This window comes from Schistosoma mansoni, chromosome W, assembly GCF_000237925.1.
Source record: "Schistosoma mansoni strain Puerto Rico chromosome W, complete genome".
NCBI lineage: Eukaryota > Metazoa > Platyhelminthes > Trematoda > Strigeidida > Schistosomatidae > Schistosoma > Schistosoma mansoni.
This window is the reverse complement of record NC_031502.1, coordinates 58,231,872-58,257,842: the sequence shown is the minus strand read 5'-3', so window position 1 is coordinate 58,257,842 and position 25,971 is coordinate 58,231,872. Positions and strand designations below refer to the sequence as shown.

At 33.8% G+C, this 25,971-nt stretch overlaps 1 protein-coding gene across 1 annotated transcript in view; it reads right to left on the bottom strand.

Moving 5' to 3' along the window:
* Positions 1–25,971, bottom strand: part of Smp_163820 (phospholipid-transporting atpase) — a gene marked incomplete at both ends in the record, with an annotated part of 82,686 nt that overhangs the window by 50,256 nt on the left and 6,459 nt on the right. Inside the window, one exon of the mRNA XM_018790311.1 lies at positions 9,637–10,134. Coding sequence (XP_018655667.1) covers positions 9,637–10,134 — 498 coding nt within the window. The remainder of the gene's footprint in view (positions 1–9,636; positions 10,135–25,971) is intronic.

Sequence of the window (25,971 nt, the reverse complement as noted above, 5' to 3'; positions counted from 1 at the left end):
TGCTAATAAACACTTGTATCTTCTGAATGATGGCTTTCGTAGTTCTCCACGTCTCCGCCCCATACAGTAGAACTATCTTGACATTTGTATTGAAAATTCTGATCTTGGTGTTAATTGACAATTGTTTTGAGTTGCAGATGTTGTTCAGTTGAAAATATGCTGCTCTTGCTTTGCCGATCCACATCTTCATATCTGCATCAGATCCACCGTGTTCATCGATGATGCTGCCCAGATATGTAAAGGTTTTTGAATCCTCCAAAGCTTCTCTGTCATGTGTAATCCGATTGATGCATGTTGTGTTGTATCGTAGAATCGTGCTTTTCCCTTTGTGTATGTTGAGACCTACCGCTGCTGAGGCTACTGCTGCACTGGTCGTCTTCTCCTGCATTTGCTGTTGCGTGTGTGATAGAAGAACCAGATCATCTGCGAAGTCTAAATCGTCCAGCTGCATCCTAGCTGTCCACTGTATCTCGTACTTCACTCCAGATGTTGACGTCTTCATAATCCAGTCAATCACCAGGAGAAAGAGAAAGGGTGAGAGTAGGCAACCTTGCCTAACACCGGTCTTTATCTCGAATGAGTCGGTGAGTTGTCCTCCGTGGACGATTTTGCAGTTTAGTCCATCATAGGAGTTCCGTATGATATTGACTATCTTCTCAGGCACGCCGTAGTGTCTAAGAAGCCTCCATAGTGTTGTCCCGTCCACGCTATCAAATGCTTTTTCGCAGTCAACGAAATTGATGTAGAGTGATGAATTCCATTTAATTGATTGTTCCACAATGATCAATTAACGGATTATTATTTTTCATTTCAAACCGAAAGTAATATCCATCTCTGATTAAAAATTCATACTTATATCAGTACTTAAAATGTATGATTGTATTTCCCAACTCATTCATCTATAGTTACTTTTCATTCCAATTTACATCGTTAAGTATTATTAGTGATACATTATTATTTTATATACAGTTGGTGGATAGGATATCATCAAACTACATCATGAGGCAAATCCTAATTTGGAATCTTTAAGGGAGAAAGGAAAATAAGAAGACCAAATAACACATTGAGTCGTGAATTGAAATCAAACACATTAAAAAGGATGAATAGCAATTGAAAACAACTGGAAACGATTGTCCAGGATATGATTCGATAGAGAATACTGGTGGATAGCCTATACTCTTCCATACAGGAGTGACAGGAGCAAGTATGTAAGCATCATATATGTAAAAACTTTCATTAATAATACACATTTCAATATGTCATACATTTCAATTATCAGATGACTGATTACGAATACATTTGAGATAATTATAAACGTTCGACATTTCATCTAATTTTTTTTATTTTTTGGTTAGAAACCATTTAAAAATGTGTACCATCACATGTTAACTTCATTGTAAGAAGAAAGAGAAAAAAATCAAAATGTTAAGTAGGCTAATCATATTTTCATTTATAACGGTAATAATTTTCTATTCAATAATTACACATATGCACACACACACATACACACAAGTGCACATAAAATATAGTCTAATTAAAATGAGGAAATGAAGAAATATTCTCTTTTTTTTAAAAAAAAAAGAAAACTAGATCAAAGTCAAACTAACCTTAGTAACAATGATTTAAATGTTTCATTATAATTTAATACTATTTTAAGTCATAGAAAAATAAAGTAGGCTAGTCAAACAAAAAGTTAAGTTTTACTTACTAAAATTATATTATTTATTCTTAAATACATTTATATATAGTTCAAATCATGAGTCCATTGAAGCTAGACTACCATGAAAAACCTGGAAGCACTGGACGGCCATTTCATCCTACTGTGGGATTCCTCAGTAGTGCCTATCCACGATCCCGTCTCACGAGATTCGAACCCAGGACCTATCAGTCTCGCGCCAGGGCACTTAACCGATAGACCACTGAGCCGGCCGGCATTCAACGGAGGAGTCCCACAACAGGACGAAACGACCGTCCAGTGTTTCTTCCAGTTTTTCGATGGTGGTCTAGCTTCAATTGACTTATGACTAATTCTCAATATCAACGTGAGATGAACTGAACAGCAATCTTTTTGGTGTAATTGCATTTAAAATCACAATTCCTACTTGTTATATGAATATCAAATTTTAAGATTTTTAATTTTTCATAGGTATCATTAAGAAAAATAGAAAAATGACAACTTAAACACATGAAATGTAGACTCAAACAATGAAGCATCAGACTGATTTTACCTAAACGATGATCGACAATCTAGAAGCACTGAAAAAATCTACCTTATTTATCGCATATTCTAATACATGTTAGTAAGGCTACACATGTGATCCCATTCAAGATCCTCAGTTCAAGAGGTAAGGAAGGTATCTTTAGAACTTTAAACAAACAAAAATCATTGATTTACATTTTCAAACTTAAATAACTCAGGACATCCGTTTATCGCCTATAATAGTTATCAGGTTGAAATCATTCATACTTTGTAAACTCTTTTTAAGTTGAACAATCATAACGAATCTGTCACTCAAATAAATGATTCCAATATTTCTATAATCAGTATTCAGATTTTCATACAAAACAACCTTTTAATTGAATGATATCAACCTACAGAATCAAACTCAACTAATAACTACGTATCCTACTGTTTTTTTCTTTCCTGTCAGTCAAACAAAAAAACACAGGGTGCAATTATTTTTCATGTGCAACCATGTTACATATGTATAATTTATGCCAACTTCTATTATGGAATACCAATTTTTATGGCACCACTGACATTTTACAATCGAAATCGTTGCATCTTATAAAAATGATGTATCATGTTTAAAAAATACAAATTGACTCAACTTGTTTTTTCTTTCTAAAATTAGTTAAATAGTCTCAAAAAAAAACGTGATCGGTTTTATAGCGATTTCATTGACTCCATAAAAAAAAGAAGACGTGAAAAAAAATACGAGTTTAATAATAGTAGTTACAAAGAACATATTCAGGACTGATATTCTAGTGAGAAACTGTGACTAGTGATTATCAACCACATTAAGGCTGAGATAGACATTGATGGTGGTTTTGGAATATCGTAAATTGATTGAACTATGAATTATATAAACCATTGAATGGTGACTCAATAGGTTAAATTTACAGAAATGACTGTAAAAGTCATTTATTCAGTCTCAAGCGTTGCCATGGATGGGTATTGCTGAGGAATGTTATTGGGGGATGAAACAGCTGTACAGTACTTCCTGGTTTTCATTATTTGTGTACCTGAGGAAAGTGTTTGATTTAAATTCGGAAAATAATATACCGTAATTTATATACCAATATATCAGACAAGTCTCAATCTTACTAATGCATGAGCAACTGTTAAACTGAATAGAGATTTGTAATGGGAAAATTCATAATAAAATCTAGAGTATTTTGATTACGACTATAAATGCAAGGATGTACAAATCATGAAGACTAAAATATTGATATGCCTAATTATCCGGATATATTAATTAACTTTTGTCAGATAGTAAAACCGTAAATCTGGATTAATAAGCAGTGAAAACATACATCGGTTAAGTAGACTATAGATATTGCCATAAAACCTAACGGGATACGTATTGCTAACCATTTTTTACAACCTTAACAGCATAAAATAATCTCTGAAGTTTGATTATTCAGATTCTTGATGTCTTCAGTAGTTTAGTCTTTTTGAAGCTTACATACTTTATTATTTTTTCAACTAAACATTTGAAAAAGAAATAAGGGTGGCAATTCTAAAATTCTTGACTTTCATTATTGTATCAAACAATATGGTTACAGATCAGAAGGGGTTTTGTGGAGATTTCAGTATTTTCATAGTCAATTGAAGGTAGACCACCATAGAAAACCTGGAGGCATTTGACGGCCGTTTCGTCCTATTATGGGACTCCTCAGCAGTGCGCATCCACGATCCCTCACTCGCGAGATTTGAACCCAGGACCTACCAGTCTCGCGCCAGAGCAAATAACCTATAGACCACTTAGCCGACCGGCATCCAACGGTGTTAATGTCTAACTTCAATCAATCCACGATGTTTGAGCAACCATTCACCAATGTCTTCAGTGAGCTGAAATCTCCCAACAGACTTGGTAGAACTCCACTGGTCACTGCTTCTCACTAGAACTCCAGGTAATGTCTCTTGAAGTCAGTCACTAGTGAGCATACGGTTATAGATCCATCTACATAGTATCTTTTCATTTTAATAGTGTTTTTTACTTAGAATGATAAAATAATAATATGTCTGCAATATCGCAATGAGTAGAATATCAGATTTCAGATTTTCCACGATTCAGGGCAACCAATATCATCAGAGAATAATAGTCCATAGTATATAAATGTTATATAGTGTCATTATTCTACTCTGTACCTAATTTATTCTAGAATAGATTAGAAAGAATATTCAAAAAAAAAATTAGATTTTGAATCGTTGAAACGTTTGCATTCTATAAACATAAAATAACACAAATGACTTGATAGTTTCACACGTTTTTCAAAAGATTTGAAATATTATCCTATTATTATTATTATTATTATTATTGAGTCAGTTACTATAATTCTACTCTGAAATCTGAAAGTATCTGAGATTTTACAGAGATATATGCATCGATTGAAGATAGACATTAACACTGTTGAATACCGGTTCTATGGTTGTGAGGTTAAGCATATGTATGTGAGACTGAAGGTCTTGAGTTTGATTCCCACGTGTGGGATTATTGACAATATATAATCATTGAATATATTTAACAAAACAAAAAGAACATAATCACTTGGTACTTTTTGTTTGAATCTTCCCATCGATGTGTTAGGACTGTAACTGGTCATTCTCTAATTGGCATATGTGCATACTGTGCTTATTGCCTCGATATAGCCTAAATTCACAAGTATTAAAAGCAAAGATGAATAGTGGCTAACAGTGGAATCCAGACTCGTCATCTGGATGTACCTGCATCTCAGAGTTGATGTTCACTAATGTTCCGCTGACGAGTCCCAAATAGGGTGAAACGCGCATCAAACTGGATTCCACTGCTAGCCACTAGCCATCTTTGCTTACACAAAGAATATATGTTTACAAAAAACAAAACAAAAACAAAAGAAGAAAGCAGCAAATAAATAGATAGATCATTATTATTATTATTATTATTATGTATTACTCTATTATTGTTCTTGTTTGTTTTTGTTTTTATTATTTCGTTTGATGTTTACTGAACATTTCAAATGTCATGGATATTAATTATCTTTTGAAATGTTGACAAGAGTTTTTGTTTTATTTTTCTTATTTTTTGTTGATGTATAAAATTTAATAACAAAGTTATCATTAACTTGAAAAATTTTTTTAGAGACAGTAACCTAGTACTAATCAAATTAAATTAAATAGTATGATTTCAATAAAGAGTCAATTAGCTTTGAATACATCTAACCTATATTAAATGTATACCTTACTAATTGTATTAACATTTAAAATTTAAAAAAAAAAGACTATTTCTCTCTGTCAGTGACTTATGATTTACAATTTAAGGTAACATATATATTCTATGAATTAGAAAAATGGTTTCTTTAGAGTTGTCTACTGTATAAATGATTTTCATCACGGATATATATATATATATATATATATATATTTACATGAGGACCATTGAAAAGATGTGAATAGTTAAGCTCTTCAATGCAAAAGTCTAAAACTTGTCAATATTAGTGTTATATCTAGAGCTTTGTTTCTTACTATGCCGCGTACTACTAGACTACTTGAACGATCGAACCCTAAACGTCGCAAGAGATAAGACAGAAGACTACTAAGTAGGAATTTTATTCCTCAAAACAGTGTCAAAATATAGTACAAAAATCCCATGTATTTATAGTTTATAGTAAATCATCATTTCGGACAGCCAATAGGCACATAGGGGGTCATTCTTATCCATCCAATGGGGAAGCTACACGTCGACATTCTAGAATATTCCCCTAGCAGTGATTGGATAGAATGTCTTCGGCTCTTTCTGGGCTTCTTGAGGCTTCCTAGAGTTTACCAACGAGCCATCCTTACAACTAGACAGCTATACCAGTCAAAGTCAATGAACTCAAGAACTCATAATTCAAAATATGCTAAGTAATCTTTTAATATCATTGTAGTTGTCATTATCTTTAAGTAATCTATAATATATTTCAGCAATTATTTGATTCAGTCGATGTATAACTGTTTTACATTCTCGATATGATCAATTTCAAATATCTATTACAACCTAATGAAATTATTATAGGCAGAGATGGATGATGGTTAGTAGTGGAATTCAGGACGGGCGTTTCACCCTATATGAGACTCGTCATCTAGATGTACCTGCATTCCAGAGTTAATATTCACCGCATGAATCAAACCCAGAGACGTTCGCTTCAAGTGCCATCATGTCACTCACTTAGTTCCTAAGTCCAAGTAATGTCGAAGTAATCCTCACTGGATATACATATGACAATAAGAAATTAATTAATAGCAGTCTTAAACATCAATGAAACGATTCAAACAACCAAATACAAAAATAAAACTAATGAAATTACTTTACAATTGATATTCATTTATTTTGAAAATCATTGTCAATATATTATCTTGTACTTAAAAATGTTAAAATTATCGTATATAAATGCTTAAGATTTTCTCGACAGAACATAAGCTAATAATTTGATAGTGTGATAAGAAGACGATGAAGATTATCAGGACTATGTGACATTTATTAACGCATTACATTTCGAACAATCTGATCACACATATAATATACTTGTTAAGAACATTTATATATAAAAATAAAAGGTTAACTAGACTGGAAATGGAGGGTAAGAGGAGGCAAGGATACTAATAATAAAAATAATGTGAAAACAGTTTGACACCTAATCACTCCGGATATTAAGCTAATATTACCAGGGTAGGTTTAAGGTGAGTGATTAGGTGTCAAATTGTTTTCACATTATTATTATTATTATCATCCTTGTCTACTGTTACCCCCTAACAAGTATATGTGTGATCAGATTGTTCGAAATGTATTGTGCGCTAATATCTCATCACATAGTTCTGATAATCTTCGTCTTCTTATTACACTATCGAAATTTATCAAAAGGACTAATTGCTTTTAATTATTTTGAATTTAGTTAGTTACTAACATATAAAGAAACTATACTAAACAATCATCATTATTTTTTAATGATAAATTACTAATGAGAATTAGAATTTACAAACGATATGTTTATATCAGCAAAGATGGATAGTGGCTAACTGGTCAAACTGGATTCCACTGCTAGCCACTATCCATCTTTGCTTATAATGCTTGGGAATTTAGGCTATATCGAGGCAATAAGCACAGTATACACATATGCAAATTAGATACTGACCAGTTTCAGTCCTAAACATCAATGGGAAGATTCAAACAAACAATACTAAGTAAATTTATATGTTTTACACTTTATTAAAACCATAAATTTTAATGTAGTTTAATCAACTCTTCAGTATAGTACTTTATAGGATCATAGTTAGAAAATACCATAAGACAAAGGGGATCATATTATTATTATCCTCTAGAAAATTAGTGAATTTCATAATGAAAAAAAAGTAATCAATAAATGATATACAATTAAAAAGTCTAAAAATATGATCAAATAATGATAAACAGGTAAAATTTAGTTACTATGTAATCCTTGTCAGAAATCTAGAAATTAGAATTTTTTTAAAAAAAAAATAATTCAGGAAAAGTGGTTTAGATCAAAAGGAATTCACTTATTTTACTAATTCTCTTTAAATGCTTATAAAGTATAAACAATGGTAGTTTTCATTTTTAAAAAAAACAACAAAAGAATTATACATATTTTAAATCAAAATAAACTTAATTAAGGTTGGACTTAATAAGTAAATGTAAAATAATATAAGACAATAATTGTGCCCCCAAATGCCCTGGTATAGCCTAGAGTGGGTAGAGTTCGCTCGCCCTCTCCAAATGCTCTTACATGACCACGCGTTTAAAGCCTCTGCCAGGGAAGTCCTACTTACTGCCTTCTCGTGGCATTACTGTTTACGAAATTGAGAAGACGAAAAGCGAATATCCAGAGCTTTAGCCAGGTTGGTGGACACAGCGAGTCCACTTATGTGAGTTAGAAAACCCTGATTTCAAACCAATGGTTCACATGGGCTCCAGTATCCTGAAGGAGCAAATGGCGTACGAATCAATTGTTGGTCACCGAATACCATGGGATTGCATCTCCTCACGTTGCTCCACTGCATTGTGGATTAGGCCTTTAGGTCGAAGGCTCTGGGTGTGGCCCCTTAAGTAAACCACCTGTTTCAGTTTGGGTACCTGGGAAATATCACAGCCATCACATAAATCAAACGAGATTTGTGCGGCGCATATGTATCTGGTGCCCCCTTGTACCAATATTTATGTTTAAATAATAATAATAAAAGATAATACCTGTGCAAGAATTATGGAAAATTGTTTGTATGATTGTTTATTTATCGAGACTAAAATGATAACATGTTTTTAGCTGTACAGTTGTTCGTTATCTTTTAATAATGGATATAATGTTAAGATTTTTAAATCTAAAAAAAGGCCGTCCTTTAAATTAATCTACACAATCAAAGGGAAGCCAAATTAAAATCTCATTCACTTGTTAGTCATTGGTGATCCACCAATTCAAGCTTGAACTCTGTATGCAAAAACAATCTTTCAAGTATGTTTAGGTCATATTTGGTTTTTGTTATCGTTTTGTACTTTCTAAACCGTAATTCGTTGTTATTATCCTGCAAAAACTTTTTGATTACTATTGTTATAATAACCTTAATGGTTCTAATTTTCCTTCATGTTCACTTTTGTTAACCCTTCTGCTTGGTACACATAAATGGAGTTCTAGTAAGAAATCATGACTAGTGGAGCCCAATCCGTGTTGGGTGTGAGACAGTTATCCACATCAGACAATGGATGAAGGGTTGAGCATGATCATGCATCGGTTGAAGTTAGATATTAACACTGTTGGATGCCTGCTCAGTGGTTGAGAGGTTTAGCGTTTGCGTGTGAGACCGAAGGTTTTAAATTCGAGCCCCGCGTTTGGGATAGTGGCCTCACACTGCCGAGGTGCCCAACAATAAGACGAAACTTCTGTCCAATGCTTTCAGGTTTTCAATGGTGGTATAGCTTAGATCGACTCAAGAATTCAATTTTGAAAATACTACAATTTCCACAAATCCCTATACTGATAAAAATTTGATCCATAAAATCTCATATAGACATATATTATGAAGTAGGGATGAAATAAAATGTATTCATAAGAAATCACTGATTGTGTTAAGTGACTACAACTTAGTGAATGTAGGTTTCTGCAATTTGGAAAGTTAACTAATTCCTATCAATCCAGCCGGCAGTGTGGTGATTAAGATAATTGATCTGACATGAAAATATATCTGTATGCTTTAATGAAGCTAATACATATCGATTTAAGATATCTTTTTTTAAACAAACACTATTTCTATTTCGTTAACGAGAATATCACCACTGTGACACCTGATAAAACTTATCAGAATTAAAAAAAACTTTTTCAGAGTTAAAGGTAATCGGGTTTTTATCTCATAAATCTGCTTCAAAAAAGATTATAAAACCTACATACTTGGTATTCATAATCTTGCGTCTTCACCTTCCTTCCTCTTCTGGATGAACGAAATGCTACACTTGCTGCACGCGCTGCTGATGCTCGTCTCATTGCACTACTACCACGACGTGGTGCTTTATCATTACCTAAATTATCCAATTCTGTCTTTGAAAATAAATCCATCGGTACATTTCTTTCAACTCGTACAGTATGACATAATGAAAGTAGAAGCAGTAGGGTTTGTACACTATTTACCGTAGGTGATTGACTAGAGGAGTCGGTTATTGTTCTTAATTGTACAGCTTCTGAAAATTCATCCAACTCTTCTTGATTCTCTCGACTGACTGGAGTTCTGACAGCTTCTCTGTCCGTACCGTATACACTCAAAGGTGAATCTGTGTAACGAAACAAACCATTATTTTCAAAGTGAAAAACACCCATAGATGTGGCTAGTCGACGAAATTGCATTGAATTCTCTGTTAATGTACCAGTTTTGTCAGTGAAGAGATATTCAACCTGAAAAATATAATTAAAAATCTTGAACGATTTCTGAAAATATTGTGTTCATCAATATTTATGGTGTTACTATAATTAACTTAGCAAGCTTTGGTTTTAATAAATTTTTGGCAATTAGGTTCTATAAAAGAATTTTGTCGGTAAATAAAGCTTATTAACCTCAATTTGTCAGACTCAGTTCATTTATGATTTATTTTGATTATTTTCATTAAACATGCCTCTTACTGATAAACAATAGGTTTTCCATCAACTTCATACACAAAAATAGTCTACGTCATAGAACAGTTAGAAATCTTTTTCATAAAGAATAATCATAATGAACAAGGTAATTTTCAGCACATTTCAATAAAAAAACTGTGAACCAATCTAAGTTAGATCATTATTGATAACCTGGAAGTACTAGATGGCCGTTTTGTCCTAGTACGGAACTCAGCGGGGCACATCCATGACCCCGTACACCGGAATCGAACCTAGAACTTTAAGTATTACACATGAACTCTTGATATCTAGACCAAAGGTGGTATAATTTGGATTAGCTTATGGTTTCAGTGAAATTTAACGACTTCATACTAACAATTCAACATCTTCCTTGGATTTATTTACTTATCATTAAAACAAAATGATAATCAGCAGTTTTTTAGAATCTTTATTGCATTGGAAATGCTTGATACAAAGAACACAACAAAACTGGATGAAATTAATATTACCAAATTATGATTGATTGATTGATTGATTGTTTATCTAAACTATCAAATTTGATGGAGTTTTGTTCTCTGGGTTGGATGGTTTGGTCGCGGAGCTTTCATCGTCCTTCTGAACGACATCATTACCCGAAGTTTGTGCTGATGATGTGGTTCAGAAGGATGATGAAAGCTCAACGACCAAACCATCCAGCTCAGAGAACAAAACTCCATCAACATCATCGGCCCGAGCTACAAATCTTCTCAAGCTATCAAATACACTTATTTGAGAAAGAAACAATTCCTGATGAAGAATTATTGTCAACTGTTATAGTTCAAACAAGCTTCAAAATGGATTTAAATTACAAAAAAGTTTTAAATAACTTGAAAAGTAAAGTCTCTTCTGTGGATATCACATTAATGACAGTGTTTATTTATAAAATGAAATTATATATCAACTGAAAGCTAATTTCAAAAGTATACAATGGTAATTGTTAGAAACTAATCTGGTTGAACCAAAAGAACACTAAAGAGGAATGTTATTGGTCTGGAATGACCATTCTTTGATAATTAAGCAAACAAGAACTTGTATTTTTCTAATTTCTTTTGATGTTATAATATCGAAAATTTTTTGTTGAATTTCATGTCAACTTAATACGTCTCTATTCCGTTTCCAAAAACTGAAATGTAACACATACATGATGTCTAGTACGTATATATATATATATATATAACTTTTCCATTTCTCTGAATGATTATTAATTAGATTTTTCGAATTCTGATTAACTACCTAACAGATATCAACCAATGCGGTATGGTTTCATTTGTGTTAATCATTTGATCTAAGTCAGCCAACATGATGATATGTTTGGTTCCACTTTAAATGGTTCAATGATAGACTGGTAGATTTTACTTATTTCGTTTTGTTTTTTTATTTACTTGACGGTGTATGTTGTGAACACAGTCTTTAAAATAAATTGAATCTAAACAATTCAGCATCACATTTGGAGGGTTACCATTTGAGCCAGTGAGAGTATATTGTTGACTAACACATGAATTTTAGTATTGACCATATTATAGCTTCCTTGAAGGTTGTAAACAAGTCATGTGGATCCTGATATAGAAATACTTTGTCAGTAGCATTCAAGAAAAAGTCGTTCTCTCAATTTAAACAAATAATTGTTTAATATCTGAAGGGGTTTTTGTGGATATTATAATAATTTTGATAGTTGAGGTCATGAGTCAATTGAAGCTAGGCCACCATGGAATACCTCGAAGCACTGTACAGCCACCTCATCCTCAACAGTGCGCATCCACGATTCCTTCTCGCGAGATTAGAACTCAAGACCTATCAGTTTCGCGCGCGAACGCTTAACCTCTGGATCACTGAGCCGGCCGGTATCTAGCGGTGTTAATGTCTAACTTTAACTAATCCACAAAATTGAATGACACATCCATTATTGTCTTCAGTGAGTTAATACCTCACAAAAGGCCTGCTGAGGAGTCCCACAATAGGACGAAATGGCCTTCCAGTGCTTCCAGGTTTTCCACGGTGTTCTAACTTTAATTGACTCATGATCTCAACCATTAAAAATAATTGTTTGTCAATAGAAATGTTGTTGATATTTTAACCATTATCACCTTACTTTTTAGTACACTTCATATTTGATCAGTCATACTTAGAAAGATTAAAAAATTTGAATTGAGTTAGATATCAGCATTATACTAGTAAGTTACTTCAGAGTACATAATTCAATAGGGTTCATTCCTAACCATTCTGATGAAAATATACTAACACCTTATGTTTTGAAAAATTTATAAACTTCCTCTTTGTGCTTACTACACTACAAAATCCATGTAATTTAAATCGTAACAAAGTGACCACCAAATAAAAGAGTATTATTAAGAAGGTTCACTAACGATTTCATATATCAAGATAATAGCCAGTGCGATCAAACTACTGTTAACACATGATCCTATTCACAAGAAGCCCAATCAAATGAAATAAAAGTTCATGAATTGTGGCTTATTGAAAGTAGTCTTCATTTCAAGCTAATCACCTATTCTCAATGTAGAAATGATGAAAACATGTCCTAAGAGGAAGAAAGATGAAAACAACTTAAATCTTAACAAATTAGCGAATCATGTAATCTTTGATTTTCATACGCTTATTTCTGAAAATCATCATTTACATGAAATGTTGGCTGAAAATATCTAGAATGATAACGAAGCTCCTCTATTAAACCATTTAACTTAATGAACAGAACTCCAGTAAAATTGTCAAAGCATCAAATGAGAATAACCTATAACATGTGATACATGTTAACATTACTCTTATAGCAGCCATAAACTCTATATTCTTATGCAAAAACCAATTGTCATTATATAAATCTTAATCTGTTTAGTAGTAATTATCAAAAACTTACATTAGTTACTACGGAGATTTGTTAATTTCACCATTAACATCATGAAAGAATCTCAGTTAAACAATCACTGAAAACCAGGAAGCACTGGACAGCTGTTTCATTATAGTAAGGAACTTCTCAACAGTTCATATCCACAAACCCCCTATTACAGATAGAACCCAGTACTTTCAGTCTTGCAGCCGAATACTCAGCCACTGAACCAATAATCCGCTATCCAATCCTTAACATTGACTTGATCCCCAATAACAGAGTCGTAGATGTACACTGAAGAGGAATCCCATACTAGGGAAAAAAACAGTCATTCAGCACATCCTGAATATTCAATAGTTATTTAGCTAATATCATTCAATGATGTTAACTATAAGATTACACTACTATTTAAATACTTTTTTATTAACCGATCAACGAATAACTTATTTGTTTATTTAAACACACAATTATAAAAACATTAAAAACTAAAAATAGATCTACATTTCTTAATCAATATTAATTAAAGATGTTTAGACAAAATAAAATAAATTTATAACGTCTTTTTTGAATAAAAAAAGAAAAAAAACCCACCTTAGTTACAAGAAGAAAAAAAGACAAAAATGTTTCATCATGATTTTAACATTTTCATTGTTGTCAATTACATAATCTATCGATTTTGAGGGTATTATTTTATCCAAATTAGTACAGGGATTGTGAGTTAAGATTTTAGATGAAATTCGATAAAGTTTTTCCTTATCAATACAGTATATGAATTGCGATGGCTTCAGCTATGTGCAATAGACGAGCTCGTAAACCATGTGGTAAATTTGATGGAATATGGTAGATAACCTTAAAAGCGTACAATTCGGCAAGTTCGTCAACGAATAAAAGAACACCATCCGTCGTGGTTGAGCAAAGGACAGGTAAAGGAGATTAAGAGTTCTATTCTCGCTCACTTGGTGGACACAGGTCATCAAATACAGTATATGTAAGGTAGTTTTCATTCATAGTTAATCAATTGGTTGATTAACAAAAACAGATATAAGAGAAAATGACAGTTTGAATAATTCATTTCTCAAGATATTATCATTCTAACTTTTATATCTAACTATGAAGTTTAGGCTTGTTACTTCCAATGGAGCATAGGCCGCCGATCAGCATTCTCCAACCCAATCTGTCCTGGGTCATCATTTCTAGCTCAATCCAATTTTTGTTCATTCTTCTCATGTCTGTCTACATATCTCGACGTAATGTGTTCTTTGATGTTCCTCTTTTCCTTTGGCCTTCAGGATTCCATGTGAGGGTTTGTCTTGTGACGCAGTTGGGTGATTTCCTCAATGTGTGTCCTAACCACTACCAGCGCTTCTTCTTGATTTCTTCCTCCACTGAAATCTGGTTTGTTGTCTCCCACAATAGCCTGTTGCTGATAGTGTCTGGTCAACGGATTCGAAGTATTTTGCGTAGACAACCGTTAATCAACACTCGTACCTTCTGGATGATGGCTTTCGTAGTTCTCCACGTCTCCGCCCCATACAGTAGAACTGTCTTGACATTTGTATTGAAAATTCTGATCCTGGTGTTGGTTGACAATTGTTTTGAATTCCAAATGTTGTTCAGTTGAAAATATGCTGCTCTTGCTTTGCCGATCCCCTCCCTCACATCTGCATCAGATCCACCGTGTTCATCTAACTATGAACAGTTGGGTTATTTTTTTTTTGGTTTCTTTTATTCACCTAATATCCAGTTTTCACTTGATCTATGAACTGTAACTATACCTTATTATTTTGTTAAATCATTGTAACTTAATCATGAGCTTGTATTATTTTTTTGTCATTGATTATGAGTTTAGGTTCAGCTATTCATATATTTATTTATGTTCTCTTTCGCGTTAGAATGATTTAAAATATAGATGTATTTATTACGGTCGTCTCACTTGTTATGTCAACTAATTACTGTCCACTTAGCAGATCATTGGTCAGAGAATAGATAGTTCTCTCTTACTTCAAGATCAGTTAGTTACAAGTCAAGATGTATTCGCAGTCCCAACGTAATATGAAGTAGCTTTGTGCGTCAAAGTCACTACTAACTGGTTGCTTGGCAAATTTCCCTTCACATCTAACTAAACCATCAGCGGTGAACCAATGATATGACAACGATGAAGATTTTTGTGAAGTTTTTTTCTCTGAGCTGGATGATTTTGTTGTGAAGCTTTCAGTACCTGGAGTTTGTGATAATGATGTAGTTCAGAATAACAATGTAAACTCCACAACCAAAACATCCAGCCCGCAAAACAAAACTCCATCAAAATCCTACAACTGAGCTGCGAATCTCCACCATTAGATTGCCATCCTATAAGTGCTTTTCGTGATTGTTTGGACAGCGTCAGAGCAACTCCATGTGTGTGGGGCATTTTCTTCATGACCAAAGTACAGCAGCAGCTCTCCGAATCTAATCTTTTCTATCCAGCTTGGATCCAATAGGTTCCACTGATTCCGAGAACCACCAAGTTGTATCTCCTCATTTCCGCAGCTATTTGACTGATTCTCCCGGTTTCCCACATTGTGCGGACATTCCATGTACCTAAATCAATTGTTGCTCCTATTGTTAGAAGGGGCATCGGCCTCATCACTTCCGAAGAATCTCAGCTTTCACCGTGAGGCGTCATAATTCTTCTAAATGAAAATCTTTCAACTCCCATGGGAGAGTTTAAAAGGTTTAATTTGTTTGTTCTGGTTGTCGTCTTTTTAGCAAGTTTTTATTCTACGAGATGGGGTTGCTAACCTCATGTCCAACCCTCCTGCTTTGTGTGGGCTAGGGACTGTCAGTAATCCCACAAGATCTACAAGCTACATTTCTGGTCTTATTCAAACCTAAGAAATGTCCTTAAGGAAATTTCTTGTATCATATACAGGTATATATGCATAAACTCTTCAACTTCCCTATTTTTTTAAAATGTCATATGATTGAACAATGTAATTTACACAAACAATTCATTCAGTTTTAATAAAATAATACCAATTATCAAGTTATCAATGTTTTCCATGACGATCAGATGAACATAATCGTCTTTTTTTTACATAATACAATTAAACAATAGATTGAATAAACATGCTTGGTAACAGATCATCTTTAAAAAATTTACTCTGTCACAACATTACTAAAAGATACCATGAACAATTAGCTTTTTCTTACTTAGTAACATTCGTTGCTTAGCAATAAATATAAACTCATGTTAAAGAAAAGAAGAACTATACAAATGGTTTCAAACAATATATTGTGTAATAAAAAAGTCATATGTTGTGAAACACAACTACCGGAGACAATAACATGTTGAAACAAAACCATCTTTGTTTCATAATAAAGTAATTACATATTAAGCAGAAACTCCGCCTGTAGCTCTTCTAGAGTTACTGCCGGTCCCAAGCCTGGGTAAAGGAGGAGGGTTGGGTATGGAGTTAGCGACCCCATTCCGTAGAAAAACTAGCTCGCTAGAAAAAACGCTAACCAGAAAAAACAATTCAAACCATTTAAACTCTGCTCTGGGAGTTGAAGGAATAATTATGACGCCTCATGATGAAAGCCAAAATTTTTCGGAAGTCACGAGACCGATGCACCTTCTAACAACCAGAGTAACACTCTCTCTTTTAGTAATATTAAGCAGAGATAGATAGTAACTAGCAATGGAATCTAAGACGCTCATTCCTTTCTATCTAGGACTCGTCATTTGGATGTAGCTGGATCTAAGAGTTGGTATTTAATTTCAGATTCGAACCTAATACCATTTGCTTCAAATAAAATCGCATAATCTACTTAACTACTACGTTCAAATAGCCACTAGATTTTGCAATGAGGTGAATTTTAATTCATATGTATATATTGTGAAGATGAACAAAGAAGGATATTTTGATTGAGTAAACCAGCAATTTGAACAAATAGTTTAAAAAAATTGGTTCCGTGTAAATGGATGACAATAAATGTGAAAACTATACTTGAGTAATCTCAATGATTTCATTTTAATTAATTCTAATATCCCATATATTCAAATGGCACTTACTTCTTCATAGGGAATATAGTCGACAATATATTCTTTAGCATTTAATCAGTAAGAATAATATAAATATGTAGTCTGATTATATGTATGTCTGATGACAGTGCGATAATTCTAAGAACAACATCTAAAGATATTGGAAATACCACCTTGTTTTGAAGCTTCTAAATAAGAGGCAATTTGTGATTCAATAATCAATATTTTTGGAGATCTTTGGTAAACAAGTGTTACTTTACAAAAAATTCAACGTATTAAGCTGATCTTCTTTGAAGTACGTATACTAGCTGGAAGAATAATTTTAAATGTCAAAGCACTGAATAACTATTCCATCCTTATATAGAACTCCTCAGTATGGTCCGTACATAGCCCTGTATGAGATTGAACTTAAAAATCTCAAGTGTCAATGAAACTAGAATATTTTCAGACCCAATAGTGTACATTTTCTCAAACTCAGTTAATCTTCGAAAATAATTCAAATTAAAAGAAAAATCGTTTTTTTTCCGTGAATCTGTTACTACAAGTAAACCTTAATGTTGTATATACTGTCATTTCTTAGTACTTCATTTAATACTATAAATAATACTGGATATACAGTTTCCAATTTTATAAGCCATCATATTTTGTATGTTAAATCTTATCGAAAACACAATACTTCGAATGTACTTTTCTATGACATTTAGTAGATTATATGTATAAGTGATTATTATAAAAGAATTCTCAAGTTTTAATGAATTATTTCGAAATTTGAAAACTATCGATTTTAATCGATCTATTAATTATAGGTATCAATGCCAAGATTAGATTTGATAGTTTCCAATAAGTTGAGCATTAGGTAGAAAGTTAATAATAGTAATAAATATATATTTTTAAATTCAGTATTGTTTGTTTAAATCTTCCCATTGATCAGTCAGTCAGCTACAACGTAGGACCAGGCACATTTATGCATCGATCCAAGTTGCCATACCTCGTTAGCACAACAAGATGAACACCGGATTCATAGCAATAGTTAATTTAGTGGTGGTAGTATATAAAAGATAGGTTGTATATAAGGATATAGTATAGGAAGGACTGAAACTGGTCAGTCTCATATTGGTGTATGTGCATGCTGTGCGTATTGCCTCGATATAGCCTCACTTCACAAGCATTATAAGCAAAGATGGATAGTGGCTAGCAGTGGAATCCAGGACGCAATGACGTTTGAAGCGTAAGGTACTTGGTTCGAGTCCCAGAGTGAACATCAACTCTGAGATGCGGGTACATCCAGCTGACGAGTCCCAAATAGGACGACACGCACGTCCTGGATTCCACTGCTAGCCACCATCCATCTTTGCTTATAATATATTTTTTAGTTATATTCTAAAGAGTAGAAAAATTGTTTTTCTGACGTTTCGTCACTCGATGTAAACCACTTCCTCAGAGTGAATAAATGGCCGAATTCAGTTATTTATTTACTTTAAAGAAGTGGCTTATATTAAGTTATAAAACATCAGAAATACAATTTTTCTATTCATTGGAATATCACAAAAAAATATATTTATTATTGTGATTTATCGGCCAGACACTATCAATAACAACCTACTGTGGGAGAGAACAAGCCATATTCCATCCAGCGGAGGAAGAAATCAGGAAGTGCTAGAAGCGGATAGGACACACATTGAGGAAAACACCCAACTGCATCACAAAGCCAGCACTCATTTCGAATCCTCAAGTTCAAAGGATAAGAGGAAGACCAAAAACACATTACATCAAGAAACGAAGATAGACATGAGAAGAATGAACAATAATTGGATAGAACTAGAAAGAAAAGCTCAAGACAGAGTGAGTTGGAGAACGCTGTTCGGCGGCCTATGCTCCATTGGGAGTAACAAACGTGAGTAAGTAAAGTAATACATTGCCTACCTGTTAATTTCATTAAATTTTACGAATGTTATTTACTTAACAATCCCTAATTCATATCTTGTATTTTAAAATATATTCTACTTTAAACTTAATTCTTTCTTTTAATCTATCATTTAAAATTGATAACTGTGTATCTGTGTATGTGTGTAAGGAACCAAACGAGTAACTAATAACACTCAATGGTTATAAATAGATTGATTCAATGAATTGAAGATAGGACTTAATATTAGATTACTGATTTTATTATTGATTTTTAATAAATAGTATCAAATAATAGTTTAATAACAATGTTATTATCAGAAGGGGTTTTGTGGAGATTTAATATTTTCATAGTTGAAAACGTGAGTCACTTGAAGCTAAACCACCATGGAAAACCTGGAAGTACTGGACGGCCGTCTCGTCCTTTTATGGGTGCAGGATCGTGGATGCGCACTGCTGAGGAGTCCCATAATAGGACGAAACGTCCATCCAGTGACTCCAGGTTTTCCATAATGGTTTAGCTTCAATTGACTCACGCTTTCAACTATAATAACAATGTATCAATAATAATTGAAATATTATAAAATCATCTTTATATCTGAGTCATTTATTGATTTTCTTTTCTTCAATGAACTAAATTGTCTGAAGTACATATAGTAAAACAAATAAAATTGAAAATAAAAATTTTTTTTCTCCTTTTCTTTATTCACTATAGAAATGATTTATTAGGTGTGAAAATATAGTAAATAGTAAATATACATCATCAGAAGAAAAAAACACATTCAAATACATACCAGTCGGAGCATCTATAAATGATGAAGTTAATGTCAAGCTATTTATGAAAACAACATGCTTAAAGGTTTCTATATTAGGCATACTTAACAAATCCTCCATCGTATACTATGTATATGGTTGGGTGGCACATATATCCCTTTTTTTCTAATAATTGACAAATATTTGTATTAATAATACCAATAGTAAGTATAACATAGAGATAAAGTGGCCACAGAAAATTTAGATAAATAAAGGTTTCAGAATGATTCAATTTAAGAGAGGTTAAGTGCATTCGCGCGTAAAATGGAAGGTCATGGGTTCGATTACCTCATGCGAGATCGTAGATACACGCAGTTGAAGAGTCGGATACTAAGTCTAAATTGCCGTCCAGTGCTTCCAAATTTTCGATGGTAGTCTAACACAATAATCGGTACATGATTTCAAAGAAATTCAATAGTCTTCACAACCCTCTACTAACAATAAAATCAATTTCTTAAAATATCTTATTTAACATATATATATATATGCTCACTATCGACTGACGTCAAAAGATGTTTTCTTCAGTTCTAGTGGGAAGTAGTGACAAGTGGAGTTCAACTAGGTCTGTTGTAGAGATATCGACTCACTGAAGACATTTGGTGAACGGTTGTTCAAACATCGTGGATTGGTTGAAGTTAGGCATTAACACCGTTGGATGCCGACCGGCTCAGTGGTCTATCGGTTAAGTGCTCTGACGCGAGACTGGTAGGTCCTGGGTTCGAATCTCGCGCGTGCAGGATCGTGGATGCGCACTGCTAAGGAGTCCCGTAATAGGACGAAACGGCCGTCTGGTGCTTCCAGGTTTTCCATAGTGGTCTAGCTTCAATTGACTCATGATTTCAACCATGAAAATAACAAATATATGTTTTTCATAGTTGAAAGCGTGAGTCAATTGAAGCTAGACCACTATGGAAAACCTGAAAGCACTGGACGGTCGTTTCGTCCTATTATGGGACTCCTCAGCAGTGCGCATCCACGATCCATCACTCGCGAGATCCCAGGTTTTCCATGGTAGTCTAGCTTCAATTGGCTCACGCTTTCAACTATGAAAATACTAAATCTCCACAAAACCCCTTCCGATAATGAATATTTTTCTGCTATTTGTCTGTGATAAATGTACAAATGAGATTCTATAGATAAATTAATGTAATTTCTAGTACTTAACATAACTTTAATTTTATTGAAAGTTAAATTTTAGAAATTCATGTTAAATAAAACAAATCACATTATTGAATCATTTTTGACTATGATACAATTAGAATTTTGTTACCTCCTAGTAATGATAAAATAGTGACAAATTTATTTATTAAATATTCTTAAAATAAATGTCAAATCATGCCAGAAACTATCAGCAACAATCTACTGTAGGAGAGAATAAACCAGATTCCAACAGAGGAAGAAATCTGGAAGAAGTACTGGAAGTGTATAGGACATATATTCAAGAAAGCACCCAACTGCATCACAAGACCAGCACTCAAATGGAATCGTCAGGTTCATAGGGGAAGAGGAAGACCAAAGGACACATTACACTAAGAAATGGAGATAGAAATGAGGTGAATGAACAACAATTGGATAGAACTAGAAAGGAAGATCTATGACAGAGTGAGTGAGTGGGAGGATGTTGATCGTCGGCCTATACTCCATTGAGGGTAACAGATAAGTAAGCATATGTCAAATCAATAAATAAGTACTTATTTTGTTTTTGGTATATTTAATCCTTCATTAAATATAATAAAATTTTCTAAATCTAATTTTCTTAATAATATTTAATAATAGAAAAAAAAACACAAAAAATCATATTCGTGTTTTCACCTTATCCATTTAAAATGATTATCATATTTGATCATCAAAATTAATCAATAAAAATAAATCAATAAAATCAAAGATGACAATTTAACTCTTCTTTTTTTTCTTTTTTTTTAAATCTTACTGATTAATAATCACATGAAATATTGATTAATATTTGAATGATAATCATAATATCAATATTTGATCAGAATAAAAAAAAAAAAGAATTGTAGTTCAAGTGAATGATTTTGATAGTTGACTTAGTATTATTGAGCTGAATGATTTGGTTGTGGAGCTTTCATTATTCTTCTGAATGACATCATCAGCACAAACTTCGAATAGAAGTGAAGTGTTCGAACTTCTCTACATGTAGTTCATAGCTTGTTCTGTACACCTTGATGTTGATTAGTTGTTGGTTGACCTTAAATTTGTTATTGTTTATTTCTTTGTTTCGGTTGTATCTCCCATTGGTGATGATATCGTTTAGAAGATTGATGAAAGCTCTACGACCATACTATCCAGCTGAGAGAATAAAACTCCATCAAAAGTAGAGAAGATTTGTAGTTCAAGTAAATGATTTGGATGAAGTTTTGTGTTACTGAGCTGGATGATTTGGTTGTGGAGCTTTTATCTACCTGAAGTTTGTGTTAATAATATTGTTCAGAAGAATGATAAAATGCCCCACGACTAAACCATTCAGCTCAGAGAATAAAACTCTATTAATAACTAGTAGTAGTCAGAAATAATGAATAGGAACTTGTATAGCTGAAAAATTATTTTTTTTAAAGATGTAAGGCAGAAACTATTGTCTGCGTATAGTTGAAAATTATTTATAACCTAATCGAGTTTCTATTCCCTACTCTGTCAAATACTAATTGGTCATTTAATAGTAAACTGCTTTAAGATTAATAATATGAAGTTATGTTAGGATTCTTTGACTTATGAAATCAATCTATTTAGGGGCCCCATTTTTGTTAGTGGTTCCATATTCCGTTGGATATAAACACGATGTTATCTGATAAGTTAGGATAAATTAGACCAGATATTTATTTCTTGATCTTCTCGTTCAAGGTATATTTCGTTGATAACGCACTCAATCCCTTCCACTCTATGATAGTTTGACCTACCATGATAAATATACAAACTAGGTATTTTAATAGCTTGTTGCATTGAGACTGAGACCGAACAAGCATTTATCATACTCTAACATTTTGAAAATCTAGTTTTCACCCCCTACAAAAGTACTGATCTCTATCAGAAACCATTTAAGATTTATGTTATGATGAACAGATCATGTGACTAATTATAAATTATTTTCATAGTTGCGAGCGTGAGTCAATTTAAGCTAGACCACCATGGAAAACCTGGAAGCACTGGACGGCTGTTTTGTGCTATTGTGGGACTCCTCAGTGGCAGTGCGCATCCACGACCTCGTCTCGCAAGCGAGATTCGAACCCAGGACCTACCAGTCTCGCGCCAGAGCCCTTAACCGCTAGACCACTGAGCCGGCCGGCATTCGATGGTGTTTATGTCTAACTCCAATTCTTTCAATAAGGCCTAAATTTGACAATCATCTTATCACAGAAAGGTTAGAATAATCTCAGTGTTTTTAAATATCTTTAGTTTTTAATGATAATTTATCATGATTCATGATAAAACTATAAAAACCTTCATGGAATTGATTCGTTGCAATTAACAACTCAATTTATTCAAATTCATAAAAACATTGTAGCAAATGTATTAAATGTACATGCACATAATTGTGCATGCATAGAGATTCAAATAAAAAAGTGCAGAGAGACATTCAATCCTATTGTAGACAACAACGTAAGTACAATGTGATATATATATATATATATGCTCTCAAAATAATATCGGATTATCTGTAATCATTCATTGTTTTAGGGATGTTGCTTATTTTTCTACCTACAAACACAAATGTTTAGGCAGCATTAATCAGATTGGGGATAAACTTCATTCGCACTCTCACTTTCGAGCCTGAACCTGGCAACCAATCAAAACGCCCCCAAATGCCCTGGTACGGCCGAGAGTGGGAAGGGTCAGCTCTCCCTCTCGAAATGCTCTCACAAGACCACGCGTATACAGTCACTGCCATGGAAGTCTTACTCGCTGCCTTCTCGTGGCAGGGGTGTTGTTTACGAAAGTGAGAAGACGAAAAGCGAATGTCCGGCGTTTTAACCGGGTTGATGGACACGGAAAGTTCACCCAGGGGAGTTGGAAAACCCTGATTCCAAACCAATGGTGCACATGGACTCCAGTATCCTGAGGGAACAAATGGCGTATGAATCAATCGTTGGTCACTGGCTACCGTGGAACTGCATCTCCTTACGATGCTGCACTGCCTTGTAGATCAGATCTTTAGGTCAAAGGCTCCGGGTGTGGCCCCCTAAGAAAACCACCTGCTTGAGTTTGGGCATTCAGGCATTATCATAGTGGACGTACGAATCCAGTGACTTGTGTGGCGCCTATGTATTCGGTGCCCCTTTGTACCAATATTTATTTGTTCAAATAAATAAAAAATTTAATCAACCAAAATGGAGCGCGAATTAATATTTACAATACCGTAATCCATGATGCATGGGGTGTTTCGTTCTCTATCGTTTATGAAAAATGTTAAGTTTTCTATGACGAAAAAATCGCTCCATCCTGCTATGGAGGTGTCAAGAGTAGCGCAGTCAGTCGTGGTGGAAAAATATTACAGCATAATAAAAGTCATAACAGAAGTTATTCTAAAATATGAACAACTGACTGACTAAATAAACGAAAACATAACCGCAATTACTGTCTATGCTACACTTTGATATCTTGACAACGTGGAGATTATTCCAAACTCAATACTCACATGTTAAAAGCATAAAAGGGAAAATTGTCTTCTACTTTTCCTGTTTTTCTGTTACATGGATATTTTCATAGTTGAAAGTGTGAGTCAATTGAAGCTAGACTACCATGGAAAACCTGGAAACACTGAACGGCCGTTTCGTCCTATTATGGGACTCCTCAGCAGTGCTCATCCACGATCCCGCACTCTCGAGATTCGAACCCAGGACCTATCAGTCTCGTGCCAGAGCACTTAACCGATAGACCACTGAGCCGGTATCCGGTGGTGTTTATGTCTAACTCCAATCAATCCACATGGATATTTGTTTGGTAGTCAACAAATAATAATCGAAAGAACCCTTGTTTAATATTCATGATAATCATAACTCAATGTTTGTTCAAGCTTCTTTACTCTTTTTTCTTTGTTTTACTGATTTATTTACAATTTTTACATGGGGAAATAAGGTACAAAAATGAGCAATCTATATCACTTAAGATCTCATTTGATCGGATATTTGAAAAATTTAACAAGAAAAATTATTTAAATTTTATTTTGTATAAAAATGAAAAAAAAAACATTGATTTATTGTGAATGAATTCCTACATGTGATCCAAATGATACCTGTCAATTTTAGAACAAAATGAAACCATAATGAATAAAAGTTTAACATATTTCATTTGTGGCTTTCATTATCATCCAAGACTCATATTCATCTTATACAGGATGAATCCACAATTCCATGTAGGTGTTCCCATTAATAATCGAATAGGATATACGTTGCATCAAATAACTATGCTTTATGCCAAAATGCCCCCAAATGCCCTGGTACGGCCGAGAGTGGGAAAAGTCCGCTCTCCCTCTCGAAATGCTCTCACATGGCCACGCGAATATATAGCCTCTGTCAGGGAAGTCCTACTCACTGCCTTCTCGTGACATTACTGTTGTTTACGAAATTGAGAGGACGAAAAGCGAATGTCCGGCGTTTTAACCGGGTTGATGGACACGGAAAGTTCACCCAGGGGAGTTGGAAAACCCTGATTCCAAACCAATGGTGCACATGGACTCCAGTATCCTGAGGGAACAAATGGCGTATGAATCAATCGTTGGTCACTGGCTACCGTGGAACTGCATCTCCTTACGATGCTGCACTGCCTTGTAGATCAGATCTTTAGGTCAAAGGCTCCGGGTGTGGCCCCCTAAGAAAACCACCTGCTTCAGTCTGGCAACCCGGGCAGTATCACAGCCCTCACACAAATCAAATGAGATTTGTGAGGTGCATATGTATCTGGTGCTTTTTGTACCAATATTTATGTGTTTAAATAAAAATTAATAAATCATGCCAAAACAATGTTTCGTTCAAATAGCCATTAACTCGTTCCAAGAGCATGATTTTTT